Genomic DNA, 19,249 nt, shown 5'->3' on the forward strand with positions numbered 1-19,249 from the left:
GACAAGGCAAATAGCCATTTACACTTATAGGAGGGAATTCAGATCGCACACACGAACCTATCAACCAAAAGGTATCCACCCCCTCTGTCATACCGCGGAACAGAAGCAGTACCTAGGTCACATGATGTGCAGTACAGGTCTGCATGCCGACTTAGAAATAAATGAATATATTAACTAGCTAGTGCACCCTCACTTAGTGTCTGCTAATGAAGAATGTTAACCCAAACTGATCATGCGCACCCACTTAGAAACAGGTAGATGTGTCACTCAGCCGGTGCGCATGATCTTAGTGCGTGTTGGTTACTCATGGTTGCCTTGCTGCGCTTGACATGCGCTTCATATCAATGCGCACCAACATAGACTACTTAACTACACCTAAACTAGAGACACTAATAAAAGTGACGTTTTAAATTCACTTTAAACCTGGGTCAAGTTATGTTAAGAGCCTTTTTGGCTTTAATTAAAATTTTTGCACCTTTACCCAGGCTAGGTCCTTATTGGTAAACTATCTGTATATGAACTCTCTGTATGATAACATTTAAGGCTACATTGCCTGAAGAGACATTTCTTGACACGTTCTAGCTGCTGAAAGAAGCAGATGGATGGAGTGAGAGGCAGCGGGAGCTTGATGAGCAAATCCAGCTCCAGCAGAAATCTCACAAGGATCTGGAGGAAGCTCTGGCCTACAAAGAAAATGAGATTGAGGTAAAAATCTTCTCTTCTGTGCACACCGTAGGTTATTTCCACACCTGTACATGCACTTTTGTTCTGAATAGGCCACAGCTTATCTTAGCGTTATGTTTCTTAGGTCCTGACTAACTGCGTCATGCAACTGAAGCAGATGGAAGAGGATTCTGGGGCTGGAGATGATGGCAGCTGGCAGCCGGCAGGAGGTGGGGAGCTGGAAAATGGAGAAGTACCAGGTGATTAATGGCTCATTGACCCAGTATATGTAAAGTGTGATATACACCGATTGTCATAACTAGGGATGAGCGAACTTTGGTTTTTGAAATTCCCGTGCGGGTTCCAGTTACCACAGACTTATGGTCCGTGGTCACTGGATCCATAACTGCGGTAACCAGAACGCAAACTTCTAAAACAGAAGTTCGCTCATCCCTAGTCATAACATTAAAACCAATGGCCAGACGACATGAGTCAGAGCATCTCCAGAACGGCAGGCCTTGTTTGGTGTTACTGGTATGCAGTAGTTGCTACATACAAAAAAGTGGTCCAAGGAAGAATAAAAAGTGAACATGGACTTGATCATGGATGTCCAAGGCTCACAGATGCAAACTGTGAGACAAGGCTAACCCACGTGGTCCAGTCCACACAAAAACTACTATAGCACAAATTGCTGACAGTGTTCGTGCTGGCAATGATAGAAAGATGCTGCAAGAAAATTTAGACTAGCACATCCATCGTCACAGGTGCAGGTCCATAGTCACAGGTGCACATCCATAAAGCTAGCATGCGGACAGCAAACAAAAACATATGGCAGCGCAACATTACACAATCAAACAATAGAACTAAAGATTAGGAATTATTCTGGATTAAAGTGGTACTGTACCTACTATACATAAAAAATGGAAGCTCTTTGCGCACATTTTTTATCAAACGTGTGTCGGGCCCATGTACCGGCACCAAGGTGGCTTCCGCAGATGGGTACCTAACACTAACAGAACTGCTCTCCTGGGCCTAACCTAAGCCTACAATGTTCAGGGCGGTGTAGGAACCAGCTATATTTATACTCTGCTCAGAAGCCCTGGGCAGATGGGCGGGGAGTGCTCAATCTAAATGAGGGAGCTACTGTCTGAATGATAGAAAGATGTCAGAAGACACCGGACATCACAGCTTGCTGTTTGAGGCTGTGCAGCTGCACACTGGTCAGAGAGCCCATGCTGACCCCTGTGCCCATGGTGGACACATGAGTATCAGAACTGGTCCATGGAACAACAAATAAAGGTGACCCAGTCTGATGAATCATGTTTACATAATGTAGACCAGGCATGCTCAACCTTCGGCCCTCCAGCTGTTGTAAAACTACAACTCCCACAATAACCAACTGTAGGCTGTTCGGGCATGCTGGGAGTTGTAGTTTTGCAACAGCTGGAGGGCCGCAGGTTGAGCATGTCTGATGTAGACGGATAGGTGTACATCACTTACCTGAAGAAGAGATGCCACCAGGATGCAATGTGGGAAGAAGAAAGGTGTTGAAGGCAATGTGGTGCCCTAGGCCAGTGTTCCTCAACTCAGGGCCGACCCACCAGTCATGTTTTTTTCAGGATTTCCTTAGTATTGAGCAGGTCATATAATTAGTGTCAATGTATCAGGATTTGGCACAGGTAATTCTGTGGGATATTCTCAAATCATGACCGGTAGATGGGCCCTGAGGTTGAGGAGCACTGCTCTAGGCAATGTTCTGCTGGAAACCTTGGATCCTGGCACCATGTGCATGTGACACATACTACCTACCTACCTTGTTACTCCCTAATATTGTTTTTAATGTTATGGCTGATGGATTATAAATGTATAGATATTATAGAATTGTGTGTTTTTGTGTCTGCCATGAGCTCATTGCCCCAGTTTAATTCCAGAGAAACGCAAGGAAAAGATGAAGATCCAAATCAAGCAGATGATGGATGTTTCCAGGGTAAGGAGGCTTTTCTAAACCTCTAAGTAAATGTTGGTGGTGACCATGGACTAGATTCAACCTTTATATTTTGTGAAGCACTGATCAGAATAGACAGATTGGATATTAGGTTGATATGGGTTTTAAAGATTCTCACACAGATATCCCTTCTCTAAAGCAAGCTGTCCTAGTCATTACCTGATCGTTTTGGTTTGAGCCCTCAACTCCCTGGTATTAATGTCAGAGCTGGGGCAGCCACACAGATGAATGTAGTATCCAGTGCTGTTTACAGAGGCCCCACTCTGACAAATCACTGCGCGAAATGGCAGTAAATTTGCTAAACTACAGCAATATAGGTGCACGTGAAGAGTCTGTGAGTGTGTTGCACCCAGACTGCAACATTTCAGCCTAACTATAAGGCCTTTTTCAGGCATTCTGAGAGAGAAAGAGATGAGCGATAGATGTATGGGAGAGCGGGACGGATGGATGGGGAGAGCGGGACGGATGGATGGGGAGAGCGGGACGGATGGATGGGGAGAGCGGGACGGATGGATGGGGAGAGCGGGACGGATGGATGGGGAGAGCGGGACGGATGGATGGGGAGAGCGGGACGGATGGATGGGGAGAGCGGGACGGATGGATGGGGAGAGCGGGACGGATGGATGGAGTGAGGAGATTTCAGGGATATAACATTTTTGTGTAGGGATAATTTCTTGCCTTTTACTTTGTGTTTGATAATTCTCCTGAATTTCTCTGTCAGGTGAAAACAACACTGTCGATCATCGAGGAAGAGAAGGATTTGTATCAGCGAAAACTGACAGACGAGATTTCTGCACGGCACGATCTGGAAGGTGCGATGAGAAAGTAGAAATACATTATAATGGAGATTTGTGATCTACACCAGAGCTGATGTACAAGGGCTGAAATACCACCTATAACAGGGTACTCAGCTGGCGGGCCGCGGTCTGAGTCCTCAGGACACACTGGTGAAGCAGAGAGCAGTCAGCCCCCTGGAGTAGATTTCTGGTAAATGAGTCTGGCTGGGGGGCTCCCGCCTCTATACAGCATCCACTTTTTGGAAAAGTGACAAGGATGTGATGAGAAGAAAAATGGCACTTGTGGCAAGACAACTGCGTAGAACCTTAGTGCATGACCCCCAAAATGCGATAATGCTGTCTGCTACTCTTTCCCAAGTAAATCAACAGCTGGAACCTTCTCTTCTCTTTTGTATCCAGAGCAAATCAAGCAGCTTCAGCATGATACCGGCTCCCTGCAGTCCGACAAGACCCGTCTGGACAACGAATGCAAAACTATGCGCCAGAAAGTGGAGATTCTCACCGAGCTGTATCAGCAGAAGGAGATGGCGCTGCAGAAGTAAGACTGTGATCACCTCTACTGTCTCATACCTGCACCAGAGCCCTTGTGTTATTGGCATCTTGCGACGTTCACAGCATTGGACGCGCTTGAGCTGAGAGACTGGGTTATCGTCCCCCGTTGCTTTTTGGCTGTGGTTCAGAAACATGCCTGCTTTAGAAGATTTCTGGGTTTTTCGTATTTGATTGTCCTGCTTTTAACCCTTTAATTACCATCAGAATATACAGTTTATTTTTTTTAATATAGTCGCTGAGAATGTAAACCACCGGCCATTAATTACAGGGGTTTTGTGGAATCTTACATGGGGTCTTGACCACCCTTGGGATCCTTATCAATCAGAATGCATACCCTTCACAGCAGTACCTGGCATAGGGACACTTATACATGTGTATCTAGTATTGGCTTAGCCCATTGAAGTGATTTTAGCAGAGATGAAGAATCTGATACAGTGGCACCCAGGATCACAGTTGACCACAGCATCTGAGGGGTTAAATGTCTGCGATCCAACGCCTTTAAATCAAAACTCTATCGGCCTAATATCTGCAATTGATTAATTTTGTCTTCCAGAAAACTTACCCAGGAAGAATACGAGAGGCAAGAGAAGGAGCAGAAGTTATCTGCAGCGGATGATAAGGCCATCCTGGCCAGCGAAGAAGTCAAAATATACAAGTACGTCCTTTCACCTCATCACTGCTAGAGTGCTGGCTCTGCCTTTCAGTCCACGTTTGGTAAATGTATGGCCCAGAAAACCTGCCCAGTTATTCATCTTAGTTTTTAGAGAATTGGGCTACAAGTATGGTGGGGATTTTCCTCTTAAAGGGGTTGTCCAGGTTATTTTTATTTTATACACCTGAATAGAAACGAGCCGTCCCATTGAAGCGAATGGGGCAGCTTGTAATTACACCTGTTCACCGATACATTTGCTACGGCGAGCAGGTAAACAATGAAGGGAAGGCAGCGGTACTGCGTGTGCCTTCTCTCCAACCAGCTGGTGTCGGACCCCCGCCGATCTGAGATTCATGACCTATCCTGATGATAGGTCATCAATAACTTGGACAACCCCTTTAAGAAAAGTCGACACATTCGGTATGTCAGATATTACCTGTTTTCTTGTGGTGGATATCATCAGCCACTGGAACCAGTAGGATCCAATAATTTGCAGGCATCTTACTGGTTGCCAGCCAGGGTATAAAAAGCTTTGAAGAGATCATATTCGAGCAGATGAGCCAGTTAAAGGGGAGTTGGCGCCTTTGCCACAAGTCGTAGATCAAATATTTAAATATACTATATTAAACTAAAATGTTTGTATCTCTTTCACACTGTAGCTATGCACAGTTTAGTCATTTAGATACTTGGGGTCGCAATGCTGTCTGCTTGGTGCTCTGTCCTTTTATAACAGCGGCTTCATTGCACACAACAGGCAGCGTATTCAAGAAATGGAAGAGGAACTGCAAAAAACCGAGAGATCCTTTAAGAATCAGGTAACATGTCCTATGTGGGCCGTTTTTATACATGGCGACTAAGAAAGAATGGTGCCAACTGATAGCCACGGTTTTCATAACTGAAAGGACATGGCACATATTTATTATCATGAAAAGACACTGGGGGTCATTTATTATCCAGAAATCCGCCTATATTACGCATAGAAAAGGGTCATAAATGTAAGCCAGCTTGGAAGCTGTCTTACATTTAGAAGCGGAGGTGGATACTCCAAGGTTATGTAGAGGCCGGCACCTCTTCATAACTCCAGCTGATCGGTCTTAGTAAATGACCCCCACTGTCTATCCAAGTTTTATCTGTTCGAGGTGAGCTCTATTAGTGACAGTAGTCCAGTTATGTTCAGATTTCTGCCACAGGTCCCAAAGTCTGGGGCATTAGATTAAAAAACAAACTGTACAACCCCTTTAAGATGCAGACAATATACCAGATTACGGGTGCAGTATTGATATGTATATGGCCGGTCTGTGCTGTCAGAATGAAATGTTCTTTCATGTTCTGACTTTTTTTTTCTTTCTTTACTCTTTCAATTCTCAGATTGCAAGCCATGAGAAAAAGGCGCATGAAAACTGGGTGAGTATGACAGATATTCTTATGAGGCGCGATCAGCCTTATAGAGGTTGTCCTGTATGGAGGATCTTTAACAATAATGGCCCGTCCTCGGGATAGGTCATCAATATCAGATTACTGCAGCCTGCGGCCATTCATTTCAGTGGAAGCAGCTCTGGCCACTACACATGGGACGAAGCTGTGGAATTCCAGTGACAACCTCTGGACTTACCTCAGCTGATCGGTGAGGGGCGCAGGAGGTCGGGTCCCAGCCAGTCAGATATTGATAGACTATCCTGAGGATTGGGCATTAATATTAACATTGCTTTGAAAACCCCCTTTCAGGCTCCATTGCATTGTTTTGTTGCCATATAAATGGGATTGTTGGACTCTGCCTCATGCTGGTCTACACATGGTCTGATCATTGGTCCTCTGCTCATTTATTTTCACCAGCTCACTGCTCGGACGGCAGAAAGGACTTTGGCAGAAGAGAAACGAGAGTGTGCAAATTTAAGGCAAAAGTGAGTCCATTTACCACCCTCTTACATAAGAACAGAGGCCTTTTTTTCTCTAAATGTCATTTTCTGGTCCAAGAATGGTTGAAGATTCCACAGATCTTTGTGACGCTGTAAAGCCCAGTGTCTTGTGTGTGATCCGTCATGACCCTATTGTTCAGGACAGATAGTCTCTGTTTGTCTGTCCGGTTTGTCTGTTTTACCTATGATTGGAGCCCCGTCGTAAAACTTGGTAACCTTTTGGGTAGGATTTTGGGGGGTATCTGTAATTTGACCTGTGTCTCATTCTGGATGCAGTTGCAAAAAGTGAAGGCAAATAACTTTAGAAATCAGAACCGTTTCTGAGAAGAAAGGTGTCCAGTCTGTGGCTCTCCAGCTGTTGTTAAACTACAACTCCCAGCATACCTTGAGCCATGCCATGCTGGGGGTTGTAGGGTAGCAACAGCTGGAGGAGCATAGATAGGAATCCACTTTTACAGTATTTGGCTCTGATGGCAGCTTTTCTCTTGTGAGAGCCAGTTTTGGTGGGTCCAGCAACCTCCAGCCCTCCACCTGTTTTGAAACTACAACTCCCAGAATCTTCCTTTCACTTCTGTAGGAGTTACAAGAACAGCCAAGTAAGTATGCATGCTGGGAGTTGTAGTTTCACAGCAGCTGGTCTGATCTCTGATCTAATGTGTATAGAGGAGTTCCAACTTTCCTAGATGGAGGATGTCTGTAGAAGGAAGGATCAGGCATGTTGGATCTCAACATGAGCAGTCCTTATTTCTCTCGACAGCCGATCTCCAATATCTGATTATCATTGTGCCTTGGCAGTCTTCTGTACGTCTGACCTGGAGATCTGTAGATTAATGTGATTTAAGCCACAGATAATATCGAAATTCCCAATTACAGATTAATTGAAGTTAACCAAAGGATCACAGCTCTCCAGAGGCCGTCCATAGTAAAACCGACTCCAGGAAGACCTGATCACCAGCCCCCTCCAAGGAGAGGTAGGTCATGGTAGACGATTTGTATGATCCCTTTAAAGGGAGTCTGTCACCAAAATCGGACTTTACACACTGCTTACATGTGGCTCTAGCACAACTACCCATGATTCCAATGGTACATTTGTTCTTTTGTTGTGACTTTCAGCAGCTGAGTGCCCAGGTGCGGGGTTCACGTTACTCCTCCTCAGCCTCTTGCTTGTCCCACCCTCCACACGCAGGATCTCGGCCGCTACTGGGAATGACGCAACAGACTTAGAGTGGGACAAGCAAGAGGCTGGGGAGGAGTAATGTGAAAAAAAGGCAGATCGGCCTGGGCACCTACACCACGAGCCCCGCCCCTGGGCACCTACACCACGAGCCCCGCCCCTGGGCACATGCCAGCTCCATTTGCATATGGATTAAACAGTGTTTTTTCAGCTGCTGAAAGTCACAACAAAAGAACAAAGGTACCATTGGAATCATGGGTAGTTGTGCTAGAGCCACATGTCAACAGTGTGCAACGTCCAATTTTGGTGACAGACTCCCTTTAAGAAGGGTTCTAACCATGTTGTCTGCACTGCTCCAAATCTTAGAATTTAGTCTAAAAGCAAATGAATGAGAAGACCTGACTCATGGTGGTATCCGAGTCTCCCTCTTCCCCCTCCAAACGATAGACTCCTTTTATTAGCAAACACCTGGGTGTCACCCTTACAACCTAAAAATACAAAGGAGCCAATAACATTGTGAGTGATGTATATTTCCTCCTACCATGCATCTGGATGCAATTAGGATACTCGAATGTGGGAAATCTGAAGCTAAAGAATTCCTTTGTCTAGATACATTAGGTGCTCTCTGTAGCCATCTAGCTTTTATACCAAATATTGCAATTTAGTTATAGTCAAGAATTAATTGTGTTTAATTAATACCACTATATCAGATACCGTCTGTTCTCCTGACAACTTACAACTTTCTGTACTGGTAACTTCCACTAGGGGGAGTTTTGGATCTTACCACATTATGCTTTACTGTACAAATACATGCAGTATTGTTTTGAGCTCCCCCTGGTGGTGGCTGCAGGCAGCCGTAGTTTTATAACTTTTAAAGGGATCTGTCGGCTCTCCTGCTTTTTTTTAGTAAATACTTGTCTTCCCAATAAAATTGTGGCATTATTTTTTAGAACTCTGTGCTGTGCCATTCCTCTGTTACTCCTCCTGGAAATGTATGAATATATTAACACTGCCAGTGCTGAATGTGTGAGACTGTGCAGGGACATACCCCATTCTCAAGGGGAATGGTAACGCCCAGTTGTCAATTTATTCATATATTTTTAGAAGGAAAGACACAATGCAGAGTTCTCAGAAAAGACAGACATGTCAGGAGAGCAGGTGTGTCCACTTTAAAAGGGTTGTCAGAAAATTGCATCTTATTCGATCAATTTATTTTTACATTTTTGCTGCTTTGTTCCTTTTGGTTATCCACATCAATTGTTGAAGTATTCCATTATCATTTTACATTTATATCCTACTGTGTAAACATGTTCTCTCCATTCTCTAATATTTCACTTTTTCCCACTAAAATTGTAGGTACGCTGAGTAGGGACGGCTCTTTTGGCCCTTCACCAGTAAGTGGGGGAGCCCCTTCCCCTCCAATAATGATGGACGTGTCTGTACGATCCGCCTCAGCCAACCTCAGCCGATCAGAGGACTTGAAAGGTAAGTTCTCCATAAGTACACAGATCTACATAGAATATGTTCTGCTCTGGTGCAATGTGGGGAAACAAATCTAGTTTTGAAAAATAGAAATCTGTCCTTGTTATCTTGTATTGACCCTGTATTTTAAATTATTTCCGTTTTTTTTTATTGGAAACCGCAGTTTTCTTTAGACCTACTTCAAGGGGCATCTGTCAGCAGATTTGTACCTATGACACTGGCTGACCTGTTACATGTGCACTTGGCAGCTGAAGGCATCTGCGTGGGTCCCATGTTCATACAGTATGTGCCCGCACTGCTGAGAAAAATTGTGTTTTTATTATATGCAAATGAGACTCTAGGAGCAACGGGGGTGTTACCATTACACCGAGAGGCTCTGCTCTCTCGGCAACCCTTTGTACTTTGACGGGGCCAGGCAGGCAGGTCACATTTACACTGTCTGGCCCTGTCAATCAAAGTGAAAAGGGAGCTGGTAGGTGTAATGGTAACGCCCCTGTTGCTCCTAGAGGCTCATTTGCATATATTGCACATGTAACAGGTCAGACAGTGTCATAGGCGCAAATCTGCTGACAGATGCCCTTTAAGCAGCTTGTGAAATGCAAAAGAACAGATTACACTGCACAGGAAGCAAATCTACACAGTATGCTCTGTGCAGATACAGAAGCAGCAGTGGATGTGAGAACAGTGAGTGCAGCTCTGGAGTATAATACAGGATGTAACTCAGGATCAGTACAGGATAAGTAATGTAATGTATGTACACAGTGACTGCACCAGCAGAATAGTGAGTGCAGCTCTGGAGTATAATACAGGATGTAACTCAGGATCAGTACAGGATAAGTAATGTATGTACACAGCGACTCCATCAACAAAATAGTAAGTGCAGCTCTGGAGTAAAATACAGGATGTTACTCAGGATCAGTACAGGATAAGGCTACTTTCACACTAGTGTTTTTTCTGGATCCGGCAGGGTTCAGCAAAAACGCTTCCGTTAGTGATAATACAACCATCTGCATCAGTTATGAACGGATCCGGTTGTATTATCTTTAACATAGCCAAGACTGTCATGAACTCCATTGAAAGTCAGTGGGGGATCCGTCCCCATTAACTTGCATTGGGGGTCATGCTGGATCCGTCTTGCTCCGCATCCCAGGACGGCAAGCAAACTACAACATGTTGCGGTTTGCTCTCCGGTATGGGAACGCAACTAAACGGAACGGAATGCATTTTGAAGCACTCCGTTCTGTTCAGTTCAGTTTTGTCCCCATTGACAATGAATGGGGACAAAACGGAAGCGTGTTTTTCCGGTACTGAGCCCCTATGACTGAAATCAATACCGGAAAACGAAAACGCTAGTGTGAAAGTAGCCTAAGTAATTTATGTACACAGTGACTGCACAAGCAGAATAGTGAGTGCAGCTCTGGAGTATAATACAGTGCATGTATGCAGAGAATCATTTCCTTATATAGATCTTATTCGTATATATGTGTATATGTAGTAAAGAATATTTGTGAAAGGGTTGGGTTTTTGTATGCGGTGTGTGAACTGGATCCCACACAGTCTTCCAGCGATGCTCTCATCTGGGGGGGAAACACGTGACACTTCTTGGCTTTCCCTGGGTTTGCACTTTCTTTGATACTCCTCCATGACCTCACCCAGAAAGCTTGTTGAGTAATGATGTGGTTGTGTTCATTCTGCATCGAACTGTCTGGAAGGAAGAAACCAAAAGGGAGATATTAGCAGAGCAAATATGGGACTGAACCTTTGTCCTAAATTACCTAAACCCTTCAGTCACTGCCCGGTTTCTTTAAGGGGTTACAGGTCCAGGCTCTCATGAAGTCACGTTTATGAAATAATTCAGTCTGTTTTCACTGAATTAGCTCAGATTTGGGGTCTTCTTGTCATTTATATTAAAACCACAAATCATAACGAAAGTTGTCGTATCCACCCTGACTTGTTCAGCTTTGTTTTTTGATATAGGGCCAAATTGCTTGCATAGTCATAACTATAAAAGTTAACGTGTTGACCACCACTAGGGGGAGCATACTGTTTATACATTGAACTCCATAATATCATAGTATACAGCAGGGATGGCCAACCTGAGGCTCTCCAGATGTTGTAGTTTTACAACTCCCAGCATGCCCAGACTATCTACAGCTATCAGCCTACAGCAGGGCATGGTAGGAGTTGTAGTTTTGCAGCAGCTGGAGAGCCGCAGGTTGGCCATGCCTGGTATACAGCAATCATCTTATTGCCCCCCAGTGGTGGCTGCAGGCACCACAATTTAACTGTGTGGCTAGACAGGATTTGAGGCTCTGTACTATGAAATGGAGCTGCGACTGCAATCAAGTTATATTAGGAAATCGTTCAGCATTTTGGTTTAAAAACGACATAATGATAAAAGTGGGTATTCAATAACTGGACGTATGAACTCTAATCACCTTGCCACCGCTATAAGTTCTTCCCAGTAGGAAGCAGTGGTTTAAATATCTTCTTTCTGCTCTGTGAAGGTGGAGCTGATACTTCTGGACACAGACACCCTTATCCTGAGATTTCTGGAAGAACTTCTGCACCTGGTAGGTTATAACTAATATAATACTGCACAGTGTACAAGAATATAACTACCCTAATACTGCTCCTATGTACAAGAATATAACTACTATAATACTGCTCCCTATGTACAAGAATATAACTACTATAATACTGTTCCTATGTAGTAGAATATAACTGCTATAATACTGCCTCCTATGTACAAGAATATAACTACTATAATACTGCTCCTATGTACAAGAATATAACTACTATAATACTGCTCCTATGTACAAGAATATAACTACTATAATACTGCTCCTATGTACAAGAATATAACTACTATAATACTGCTCCTATGTACAAGAATATAACTACTATAATACTGCTCCTATGTACAAGAATATAACTACTATAATACTGTTCCTATGTAGTAGAATATAACTGCTATAATACTGCCTCCTATGTACAAGAATATAACTACTATAATACTGTTCCTATGTAGTAGAATATAACTGCTATAATACAGAAATTATGTCCATATGTTAATGAATTAACAGTAAGAAATGTAATGGAAACAAAGCAATAATAATATATTCTTCCCCTCTCCAATGGATCTCGGTCACTTCAATGCAGTGTTAAACAGTGGTCCCAGAACATCGTCGCCCTCTATGGGTGTGGATGGATTGGTGAGTACTGGGGACATCCCCTCTCCCGTCCTCTATTATTTCTTTGTAATCATGTTGCTCTTTGTATTTGTTCTCTCTAAATTAATTTCTTCTTGTAAAATAAAAAGCCAATCCCATCTAATGAGTCTGAGGTGCCCAGTTTGGCCGCTAGTTCTTCCCAGTCCGAGGAACCTGCTCCAGTAAGTATTTAGCAGCCATGCATGGGGTTGGTGCTCTCCTGCTACTTCTGCTGGTGAAGAGGTAAACATAGACTTCTAACCTTGCATGTGTTGCTTCCCTTTGCAAGGGAGTGCACAAAGGGCTTTTCTCGCCTGCTTTATAATCTGCCCTCCAGTGTGTATATAACAGCCTCTTCATTAGTGGGGAGAGGACTTTTGTAACAATATGTGACAGATAATTAGTAATTGTAGCGATTTAACATTTTAACCATTTAGTTTGGGATTTTCATTAGTGTGACTAAACTTACACCCAGCCTGACTTTATAAAAAATTGCTGACATGAGACCTGTGTGTTCTGCCTCCCCCACCCACTCGTAGAGAAAGCCTGTGAGTCCTCATTCCCATCATAGAGAAAGCCTGTGAGTCCTCCTCCTCCCCCCTCCTATTGTAAAGAAAGCTTGCGGGTCCTCCTTATCCCACCCACTCGTAAAGAAAGCCTGGGAGTCCTCATTCCCATCATAGAGAGAGCCTGTGAGTCCTCCTCCTCCTCCCCCTCCTATTGTAAAGAAAGCTTGCGGGTCTTCCTTATCCCACCCACTCGTAGAGAAAGCCTGTGAGTCCTCCTCCTCCTCCTCCCCCCTCCTATTGTAAAGAAAGCTTGCGGGTCCTCCTTACCCCACCCACCCGTAAAGAAAGCCTGTGAGTCCTCCTTACCCCACCCACCCGTAAAGAAAGCCTGTGAGTCCTCCTTACCCCACCCACTCGTAAAGAAAGCCTGTGAGTCCTCCTTACCCCACCCACTCGTAAAGAAAGCCTGTGAGTCCTCCTTACCCCACCCACTCGTAAAGAAAGCCTGTGAGTCCTCCTTACCCCACCCACTCGTAAAGAAAGCTTGTGAGTCCTCCTTACCCCACCTACTCGTAAAGAAAGCCTGTGAGTCCTCCTTACCCCACCCTCAGTAAAGAGAGACTGTGAGTCGTCCTTACCCCATCCACTCGTAAAGAATGCCTGTGAGTCCTCCCTACCTCACCTACTCTTAAAGAAAGCTGGTGAGTCCTGCTTCCCTCACACATTTGTAGAGAAGACCTTAAAGTCCTGCACCCCCCACCCTATTATAGAGAATGCCTCTTAGTCCTGCTCTTGCTGCCCATTCATAGTAGTGACTTTTACTGCCCATAAAATTTAGATTCTGCTGGTCTTCTCTGCCCATCAGCCTTCCATTGCACAATTTATTTCTCCATATATGTAGGTTTTTCTACAGTCTAACACCAGGGTCTCCTCCTGCACTAGTGTCTGATGCCATCAAGGGTATACATAACTTCTGCTTTTTCTTGTGGTCACCTGAATATGCTGCCGCATGTAAGAATAGCTCATACTGGGACTGGTCCATTCTCCTATTGGCCAAAATGGCACAGACAATATTGTGCCACCTGTGCCCTGGGTTGCAGCTTCACTGTGCTCCCTGCATTGATCTGCTTCACTGCTCACCACCCTGCCCTGAGTGACAGCTGTAGCATCCAACCAGGAGACTACTACAGCTGTCATCAGAGGGAGGGGCGGTGAATCAGCCCAATGCATAGAGCACTTCACGCTGAAGCTTCAGCCTGGGCACTTGCAGGAGCAGAATCTGGCAGAATAAAATGTCATATTCACACTACCCCTGATAACAAAAGCTCTCACCATCCACTAACTAGGGCTGTGAGCAGTTTAGCATGGACAGAACTGCTGACAGACTTCCTTCAATGTATACTCAGCAGCCTTTCAATCACTGCTGAGAGAGGGAGGAGGGGGGAGCACTCTGATACATAACTGCACAATGTTTCTTTTTTTTCTTGTACCTTGCATAAAACAGCATATGTAGCTGACAGCTCCGCTTTACAATCGCCCTTGGTGTTTTATATCTCATGTGGATGTCTTCTGGGGTTGCATTGAGGCGCGAGGTTCTGGAGGTTGTAGCTTTGCTGCTGGCGGAGGAGCCAGAGGTTGACATATAATTCAAACACTTTTTTGAAAACATTCAGCCTCTAAACCGAATCATTCAGAATCTGCTGCTTGTACCTCTGCGGTATAAATGCTGGATGAGCCATGTTGGTTTTGGCCAGCATTACTTAAAGGGACTGTACACGGTGGACCACCCCTTTAAACATACCTTACCATTACAACCCTTTCCCTAAATTCGGGCCATCAGATGATCACAGAGGGTTCGCCAGGTGAAATTCTGGGCAATAGATATTATTGTTGTAGACGGCAGATCTTAACTTATAAAGGATGGTCCTGAGTGTAGACTCTTCTCCCCCCCCCCCCATCCATCCATCCACCCATGTGCCCTGATAGGTCATATAAACAGAGGCTGTCCTAATGTGACAACCCCTCTATGGCACAGTGGGTGGTCCCCCCCATCAGGACCTCCGTCTATTAAACAATACAGAGATTAGTTCAGGTATTCCCCATATACCGCCCAAAACTTTTTGAGTGGGGTCCGTTTCCCCTTTAAAGGGGTTTTCCGGGAATTAAAAAAAATGAAAATACTTAAATATCAATTTATGATAAATATATTCCCAAATACATTTCATTAGGTATAATGGCTGGTTTTGTCTAGGGAGCAATCATTAGGAGAAATAAAATGGCCGCCGTCCTATTAGTGCACACAGAGCCTGTCCTAATCACACAGCAGTATGAGTTAATTCACAACACTGAGCTAAAGAGCTGCCTCATCCTCCTCTCTGCTCTATTTGTCAGTATACAGTTGATAAGATCTTCAGCTTAATCTCTGTAGGAATGGAGTTTATGAGGAGACATGAAGTACAGAGAGGAGGGTGTGGATAAGGAGCAGCAGCTATTATATGCAGTCTCCATTACCACAGCCCACAGTCTGTCCTGTCCGTCCTCTCTGTACTTCATGTCTCCTCATGAACTCCATTCCTACAGAGATTCAGCTGAAGATCTGATCTGTATTTAGGATCATAACCCCTGACAGGTAAAACAGAGATGAGGCAGCTCTTTACCTCAGTGTTGTGAAGTAACTTGTCCTGCTGTGTGATTAGGACAGATTTTGTGTGTACTAACAGGACGGTGGCCATTTTGTTTCCCCTGAGGATTGCTCCCTGGACAACATGAGCCATTATAACTAATGAAAGGTATTTGGGAATATATTTATTATAAAGTAATGTTTAAGTATTTTCATTTTCTTAATTCCCGGAGAACCCTTTAAGCCCATTAGGTCTAATGCAAGGGATTTGTCATATGAAAGGATTTTTTGTGTTTGAATTATATCCGCGGTTAAGGAGACACTCGTCGCCCTGACTTTACCCCCGTTACTAATGCACTGACATTGATTCTCTGTCTGCAGGTAATGCCAGTTGCCAAAGGTCCTCCATCATTTCCTGGCACTCCAGTAATGAACTCGACAGCGGCTGCTCCCATCATGCCTTCTGCTCGGTTGATTGGTCCACCGCCGCACCGAGGAGCCTTCGGTCCACGATCTTTACCACAGAGTAGGACTATTGTTTTGTGTTGTCTGATTATACCGAGGTGGGACTGCCCCCTCCTTGACATTTAGGCCATATCTGAGGCATATGGTATACATGTTTTAGGATGGGAAAACCCATTTAAAGTGAATATCCCCTCACACCTTTTTTAATAGAAAGTCCAAAATGCTCTGCTGATTACATTCAGAAATTATCTGTATGGTAGATGGGGCTAAGTTTTTCTAATACAGGGCTCCAAATCCCCTGCACAGCTATAGAGTTAAATGATATAAATCTGTATGCCTGCAGTCACCACAAGGGGGAGCTCGCTGCATACAGATTTATTACAGTATGCTGCTGAGCTCCCTCTATTGGCAGCATGTTATACTATAACCTCATAATCCCATCAGTAGAAGTTGGATTTCTTGAAGGTTTATGTTGCAGACCTGCCAGAAGGGGACATGGCTTAAGAATTCTGTGGCAAGGTGGGGGCTGCAGAGCAGAGTAAGGCTACCTGCACACTTTGCGGATTATGTGCGGTTTTTCTGTGTGAATTCTCGTGCAGAAAAACCGCAGAGTAACACAGTACCTGCAAAATGTGCAGCATTGCAATTCTTGCGCGGTTCTTATGTGTGGATTTCACTATTTGCAATGCGAAGGATGCAACCTGCGGCAAAACGCACAAAAAAACGCAAGTAACGTGTTTTTTTTGGGGGGGGGGGGGGGGGGAACGCACAGAAATCCACTCGCAATTCCTGCAAGACAGCACGTACCCATGTGCAGGTAGCCTAAAAATGTGCAACAGGGAAATTCTGGGAGATGATGTAGGAGGCGGTGTGGTGGATGTGTAGACAGAGTCTGCCGGGAATGTGCGCTGTTACTCTGGGCACATGTCAGGTCTCACCCTTCACCCCATCGGTCTGCAAACTGGAAGACCTTTAACTTAACTGGACTCCTTAACCTAGAACAGGGAGGAGCAACCTTTGGCCACTCCAGCTGTTCTCAAACTACAACTTCCAGAATCCTCCTTTTACTTCTGTGGGAATTATAAGAACAGTCAAGTAAGTTTGTATGCTGGGAGTTGTAGTTTCGCAGCAGCTGGAGTGCTGAAGGTCGCTGATCTCTGACATAGAATGAGGAGGATCTTTGCTTGCTGTCACCAGATTGAAGCATGCTTGTTTGCATTCAAAGGCTAATAACCCAGCTGTGCTCGCATTGCTTAGGGTTTGTTACAATGCATCGGTGATTAACAAACCTAGAACTAGCACAAACCTATCCCGCCTCCTGGACTCGTCTGGTGGTGTTTACGTCAGGACTAGTTTTCAGCCTCTTGATGTAGGCAGTAATTATGATTTATTTGTAATTTTTTTAATATATTTTTATTTATTTATTTCAGTGCACGGTCCCCCATCAGGTCTTAGAGACTTACCACACAGGCATATGATTCCACCTGGTGCAATGCCTCCACTGGATCAAAGAGGTCTCGTCAGAGTTCCATTCCCACCAGGTCCTGTTGGTATGCATGGTCCTAGAGATTATCCAGTACCACCTCCTGGAGCAAGAGACTTCCCACCAGGACTACCACCTCCTGGACCAAGAGATTTTCCACCAGGTCCACCTCCCCCCGGAGCTCGGGACTTCCCACCTGGTCTTCCACCTCCAGGTGCTCGAGAGTTCCCACCAGGCTCAATTCCTCCTGGGTTGAGAGATTTTCCACCTGGACCTCTACCACCTGGAGCCAGAGATATACCACCAGGGCTCCCACATCCAGGAGCTAGGGACTTCCCACCATTAATGCCTCCTCCAGGATCCAGAGAGTTTATACCAGGAGTCCCTCCACCTGGCACAAGGGATTTCCTACCAGGACCACCACCACCTGGTTCTAGAGAATTTCTGGCAGGGCCTCCACTAGGAGCCAGAGACTTCCCACCACCTGGTCCTCCACGAACAGGTGTAAGAGACTTCCCCCCAGGATCTCATCCTGGAGTCCCTGCTGGGCCTTCATTACCTGAGCAGCGAGGAGGACATAGTCAACCAGTTCAGACAGAACTTTCTCAAGGTCAAAGATCCTAAAAAAAAAAAAAAAAATCAAGAGTAGACTAATAGGACACAATCTGTGGCGCAGTTCAACATGGTTCAAATGTTACCAGTTTACATAAACGTCTGATTTATAATTTCACGTCTTATATATGCAATATTTTATTCTCGTCAGCCTTAGGATTTTTTTAATGGTTTAAATCATTCTGCATCAAAAATTTAAATTTTTTTAGCCACCAGAAGCTGGATAATTTTTCATCAAAAGTTCAGAATGTGCAATCCCGGAATCCACGAGTTTGTTTTTTCTTTTTTTTTAATTTAATGTATCATATGTAACCATTGTTTGTGGAAAATAATGAATGTCGAAAATCTTTGAAAACATTTCCTGTGGAAATACATTTTATAAGAATATCATTATTCTGATGGCTTTTCCACACCTGCTAGCTTAATTATATTCTTATTATACACCACTGGTTTACATAGGATAAATCATTGTTTTTAACATCTGGTGCTGCAAACCAGAAACCCGTAACTCTGTAAGATGGAAAATAATAAAGAATTGAAAATAGATTTTGTGTATTTCTACTTTTTTCTTTTTAGGTCTGACCTGGTTTTACTGCAATAGGCTTCAGCGAGCCGAAATTCGGATCATAGATCCAAAGTCGATTTGCTCAAAGACTTCTCCCTGCTCACGCCAGGTCTAAAAAAAAAAAAAGTGGGCGGTGAAGGGAGGCCCGTCTCATTTACCATTTTCAAAGCCTGTTTCAGTTGTAGAAAATAGTCTAAATGTAAGACAGCAAGGAAGCTGTCGAGTTATGCAGAGGCCGGCACGTTTCATAACTTCGGCAGAGCCAGCGCAGGGCTTTATTAAGACCAGCATCTAAAACGCTGGTCTTAAAGGGGTTATCCAACATCATACAATAGCCCCCCATGCGCCGGGCCCCTCAGAGGGAATATACTTACCCCGCTCCGTTCCTATACCCCATGCCGCCGCTTCTCCCCATACACTGATGAAACCATCCAGTGTCGGGGGGGGTTAGCAGACAGGGACGAGCCTCCCTAGCATCACGGGTGACTCTAGGGAGGCTGCCCCCGCCGGCATCGGATGCTTTCGTCCATGTAAAGAGAGAA

The 19,249-nt window shown here is 44.5% G+C and overlaps 1 protein-coding gene across 1 annotated transcript in view; it reads left to right on the plus strand.

The window, feature by feature from the left end:
• The window catches only part of MIA3 (MIA SH3 domain ER export factor 3), a 59,637-nt gene extending 40,949 nt beyond the window's left edge, over nucleotides 1–18,688 (plus strand). The window contains exons 17-32 of the mRNA XM_044291292.1: nucleotides 583–705; nucleotides 809–923; nucleotides 2,595–2,650; nucleotides 3,390–3,480; nucleotides 3,865–4,003; nucleotides 4,571–4,672; nucleotides 5,424–5,484; nucleotides 6,038–6,073; nucleotides 6,503–6,570; nucleotides 7,459–7,556; nucleotides 9,116–9,244; nucleotides 11,749–11,814; nucleotides 12,383–12,456; nucleotides 12,564–12,635; nucleotides 15,964–16,108; nucleotides 17,478–18,688. Of these exons, the coding sequence (XP_044147227.1) occupies nucleotides 583–705; nucleotides 809–923; nucleotides 2,595–2,650; nucleotides 3,390–3,480; nucleotides 3,865–4,003; nucleotides 4,571–4,672; nucleotides 5,424–5,484; nucleotides 6,038–6,073; nucleotides 6,503–6,570; nucleotides 7,459–7,556; nucleotides 9,116–9,244; nucleotides 11,749–11,814; nucleotides 12,383–12,456; nucleotides 12,564–12,635; nucleotides 15,964–16,108; nucleotides 17,478–18,154 (2,052 nt within the window). The 3' untranslated portion in view covers nucleotides 18,155–18,688. The remainder of the gene's footprint in view (nucleotides 1–582; nucleotides 706–808; nucleotides 924–2,594; nucleotides 2,651–3,389; nucleotides 3,481–3,864; nucleotides 4,004–4,570; nucleotides 4,673–5,423; nucleotides 5,485–6,037; nucleotides 6,074–6,502; nucleotides 6,571–7,458; nucleotides 7,557–9,115; nucleotides 9,245–11,748; nucleotides 11,815–12,382; nucleotides 12,457–12,563; nucleotides 12,636–15,963; nucleotides 16,109–17,477) is intronic.
• The last annotated feature ends 561 nt before the right edge of the window (nucleotides 18,689–19,249 follow it).

The sequence above is a fragment of the Bufo gargarizans genome, chromosome 4, assembly GCF_014858855.1.
Source record: "Bufo gargarizans isolate SCDJY-AF-19 chromosome 4, ASM1485885v1, whole genome shotgun sequence".
NCBI lineage: Eukaryota > Metazoa > Chordata > Amphibia > Anura > Bufonidae > Bufo > Bufo gargarizans.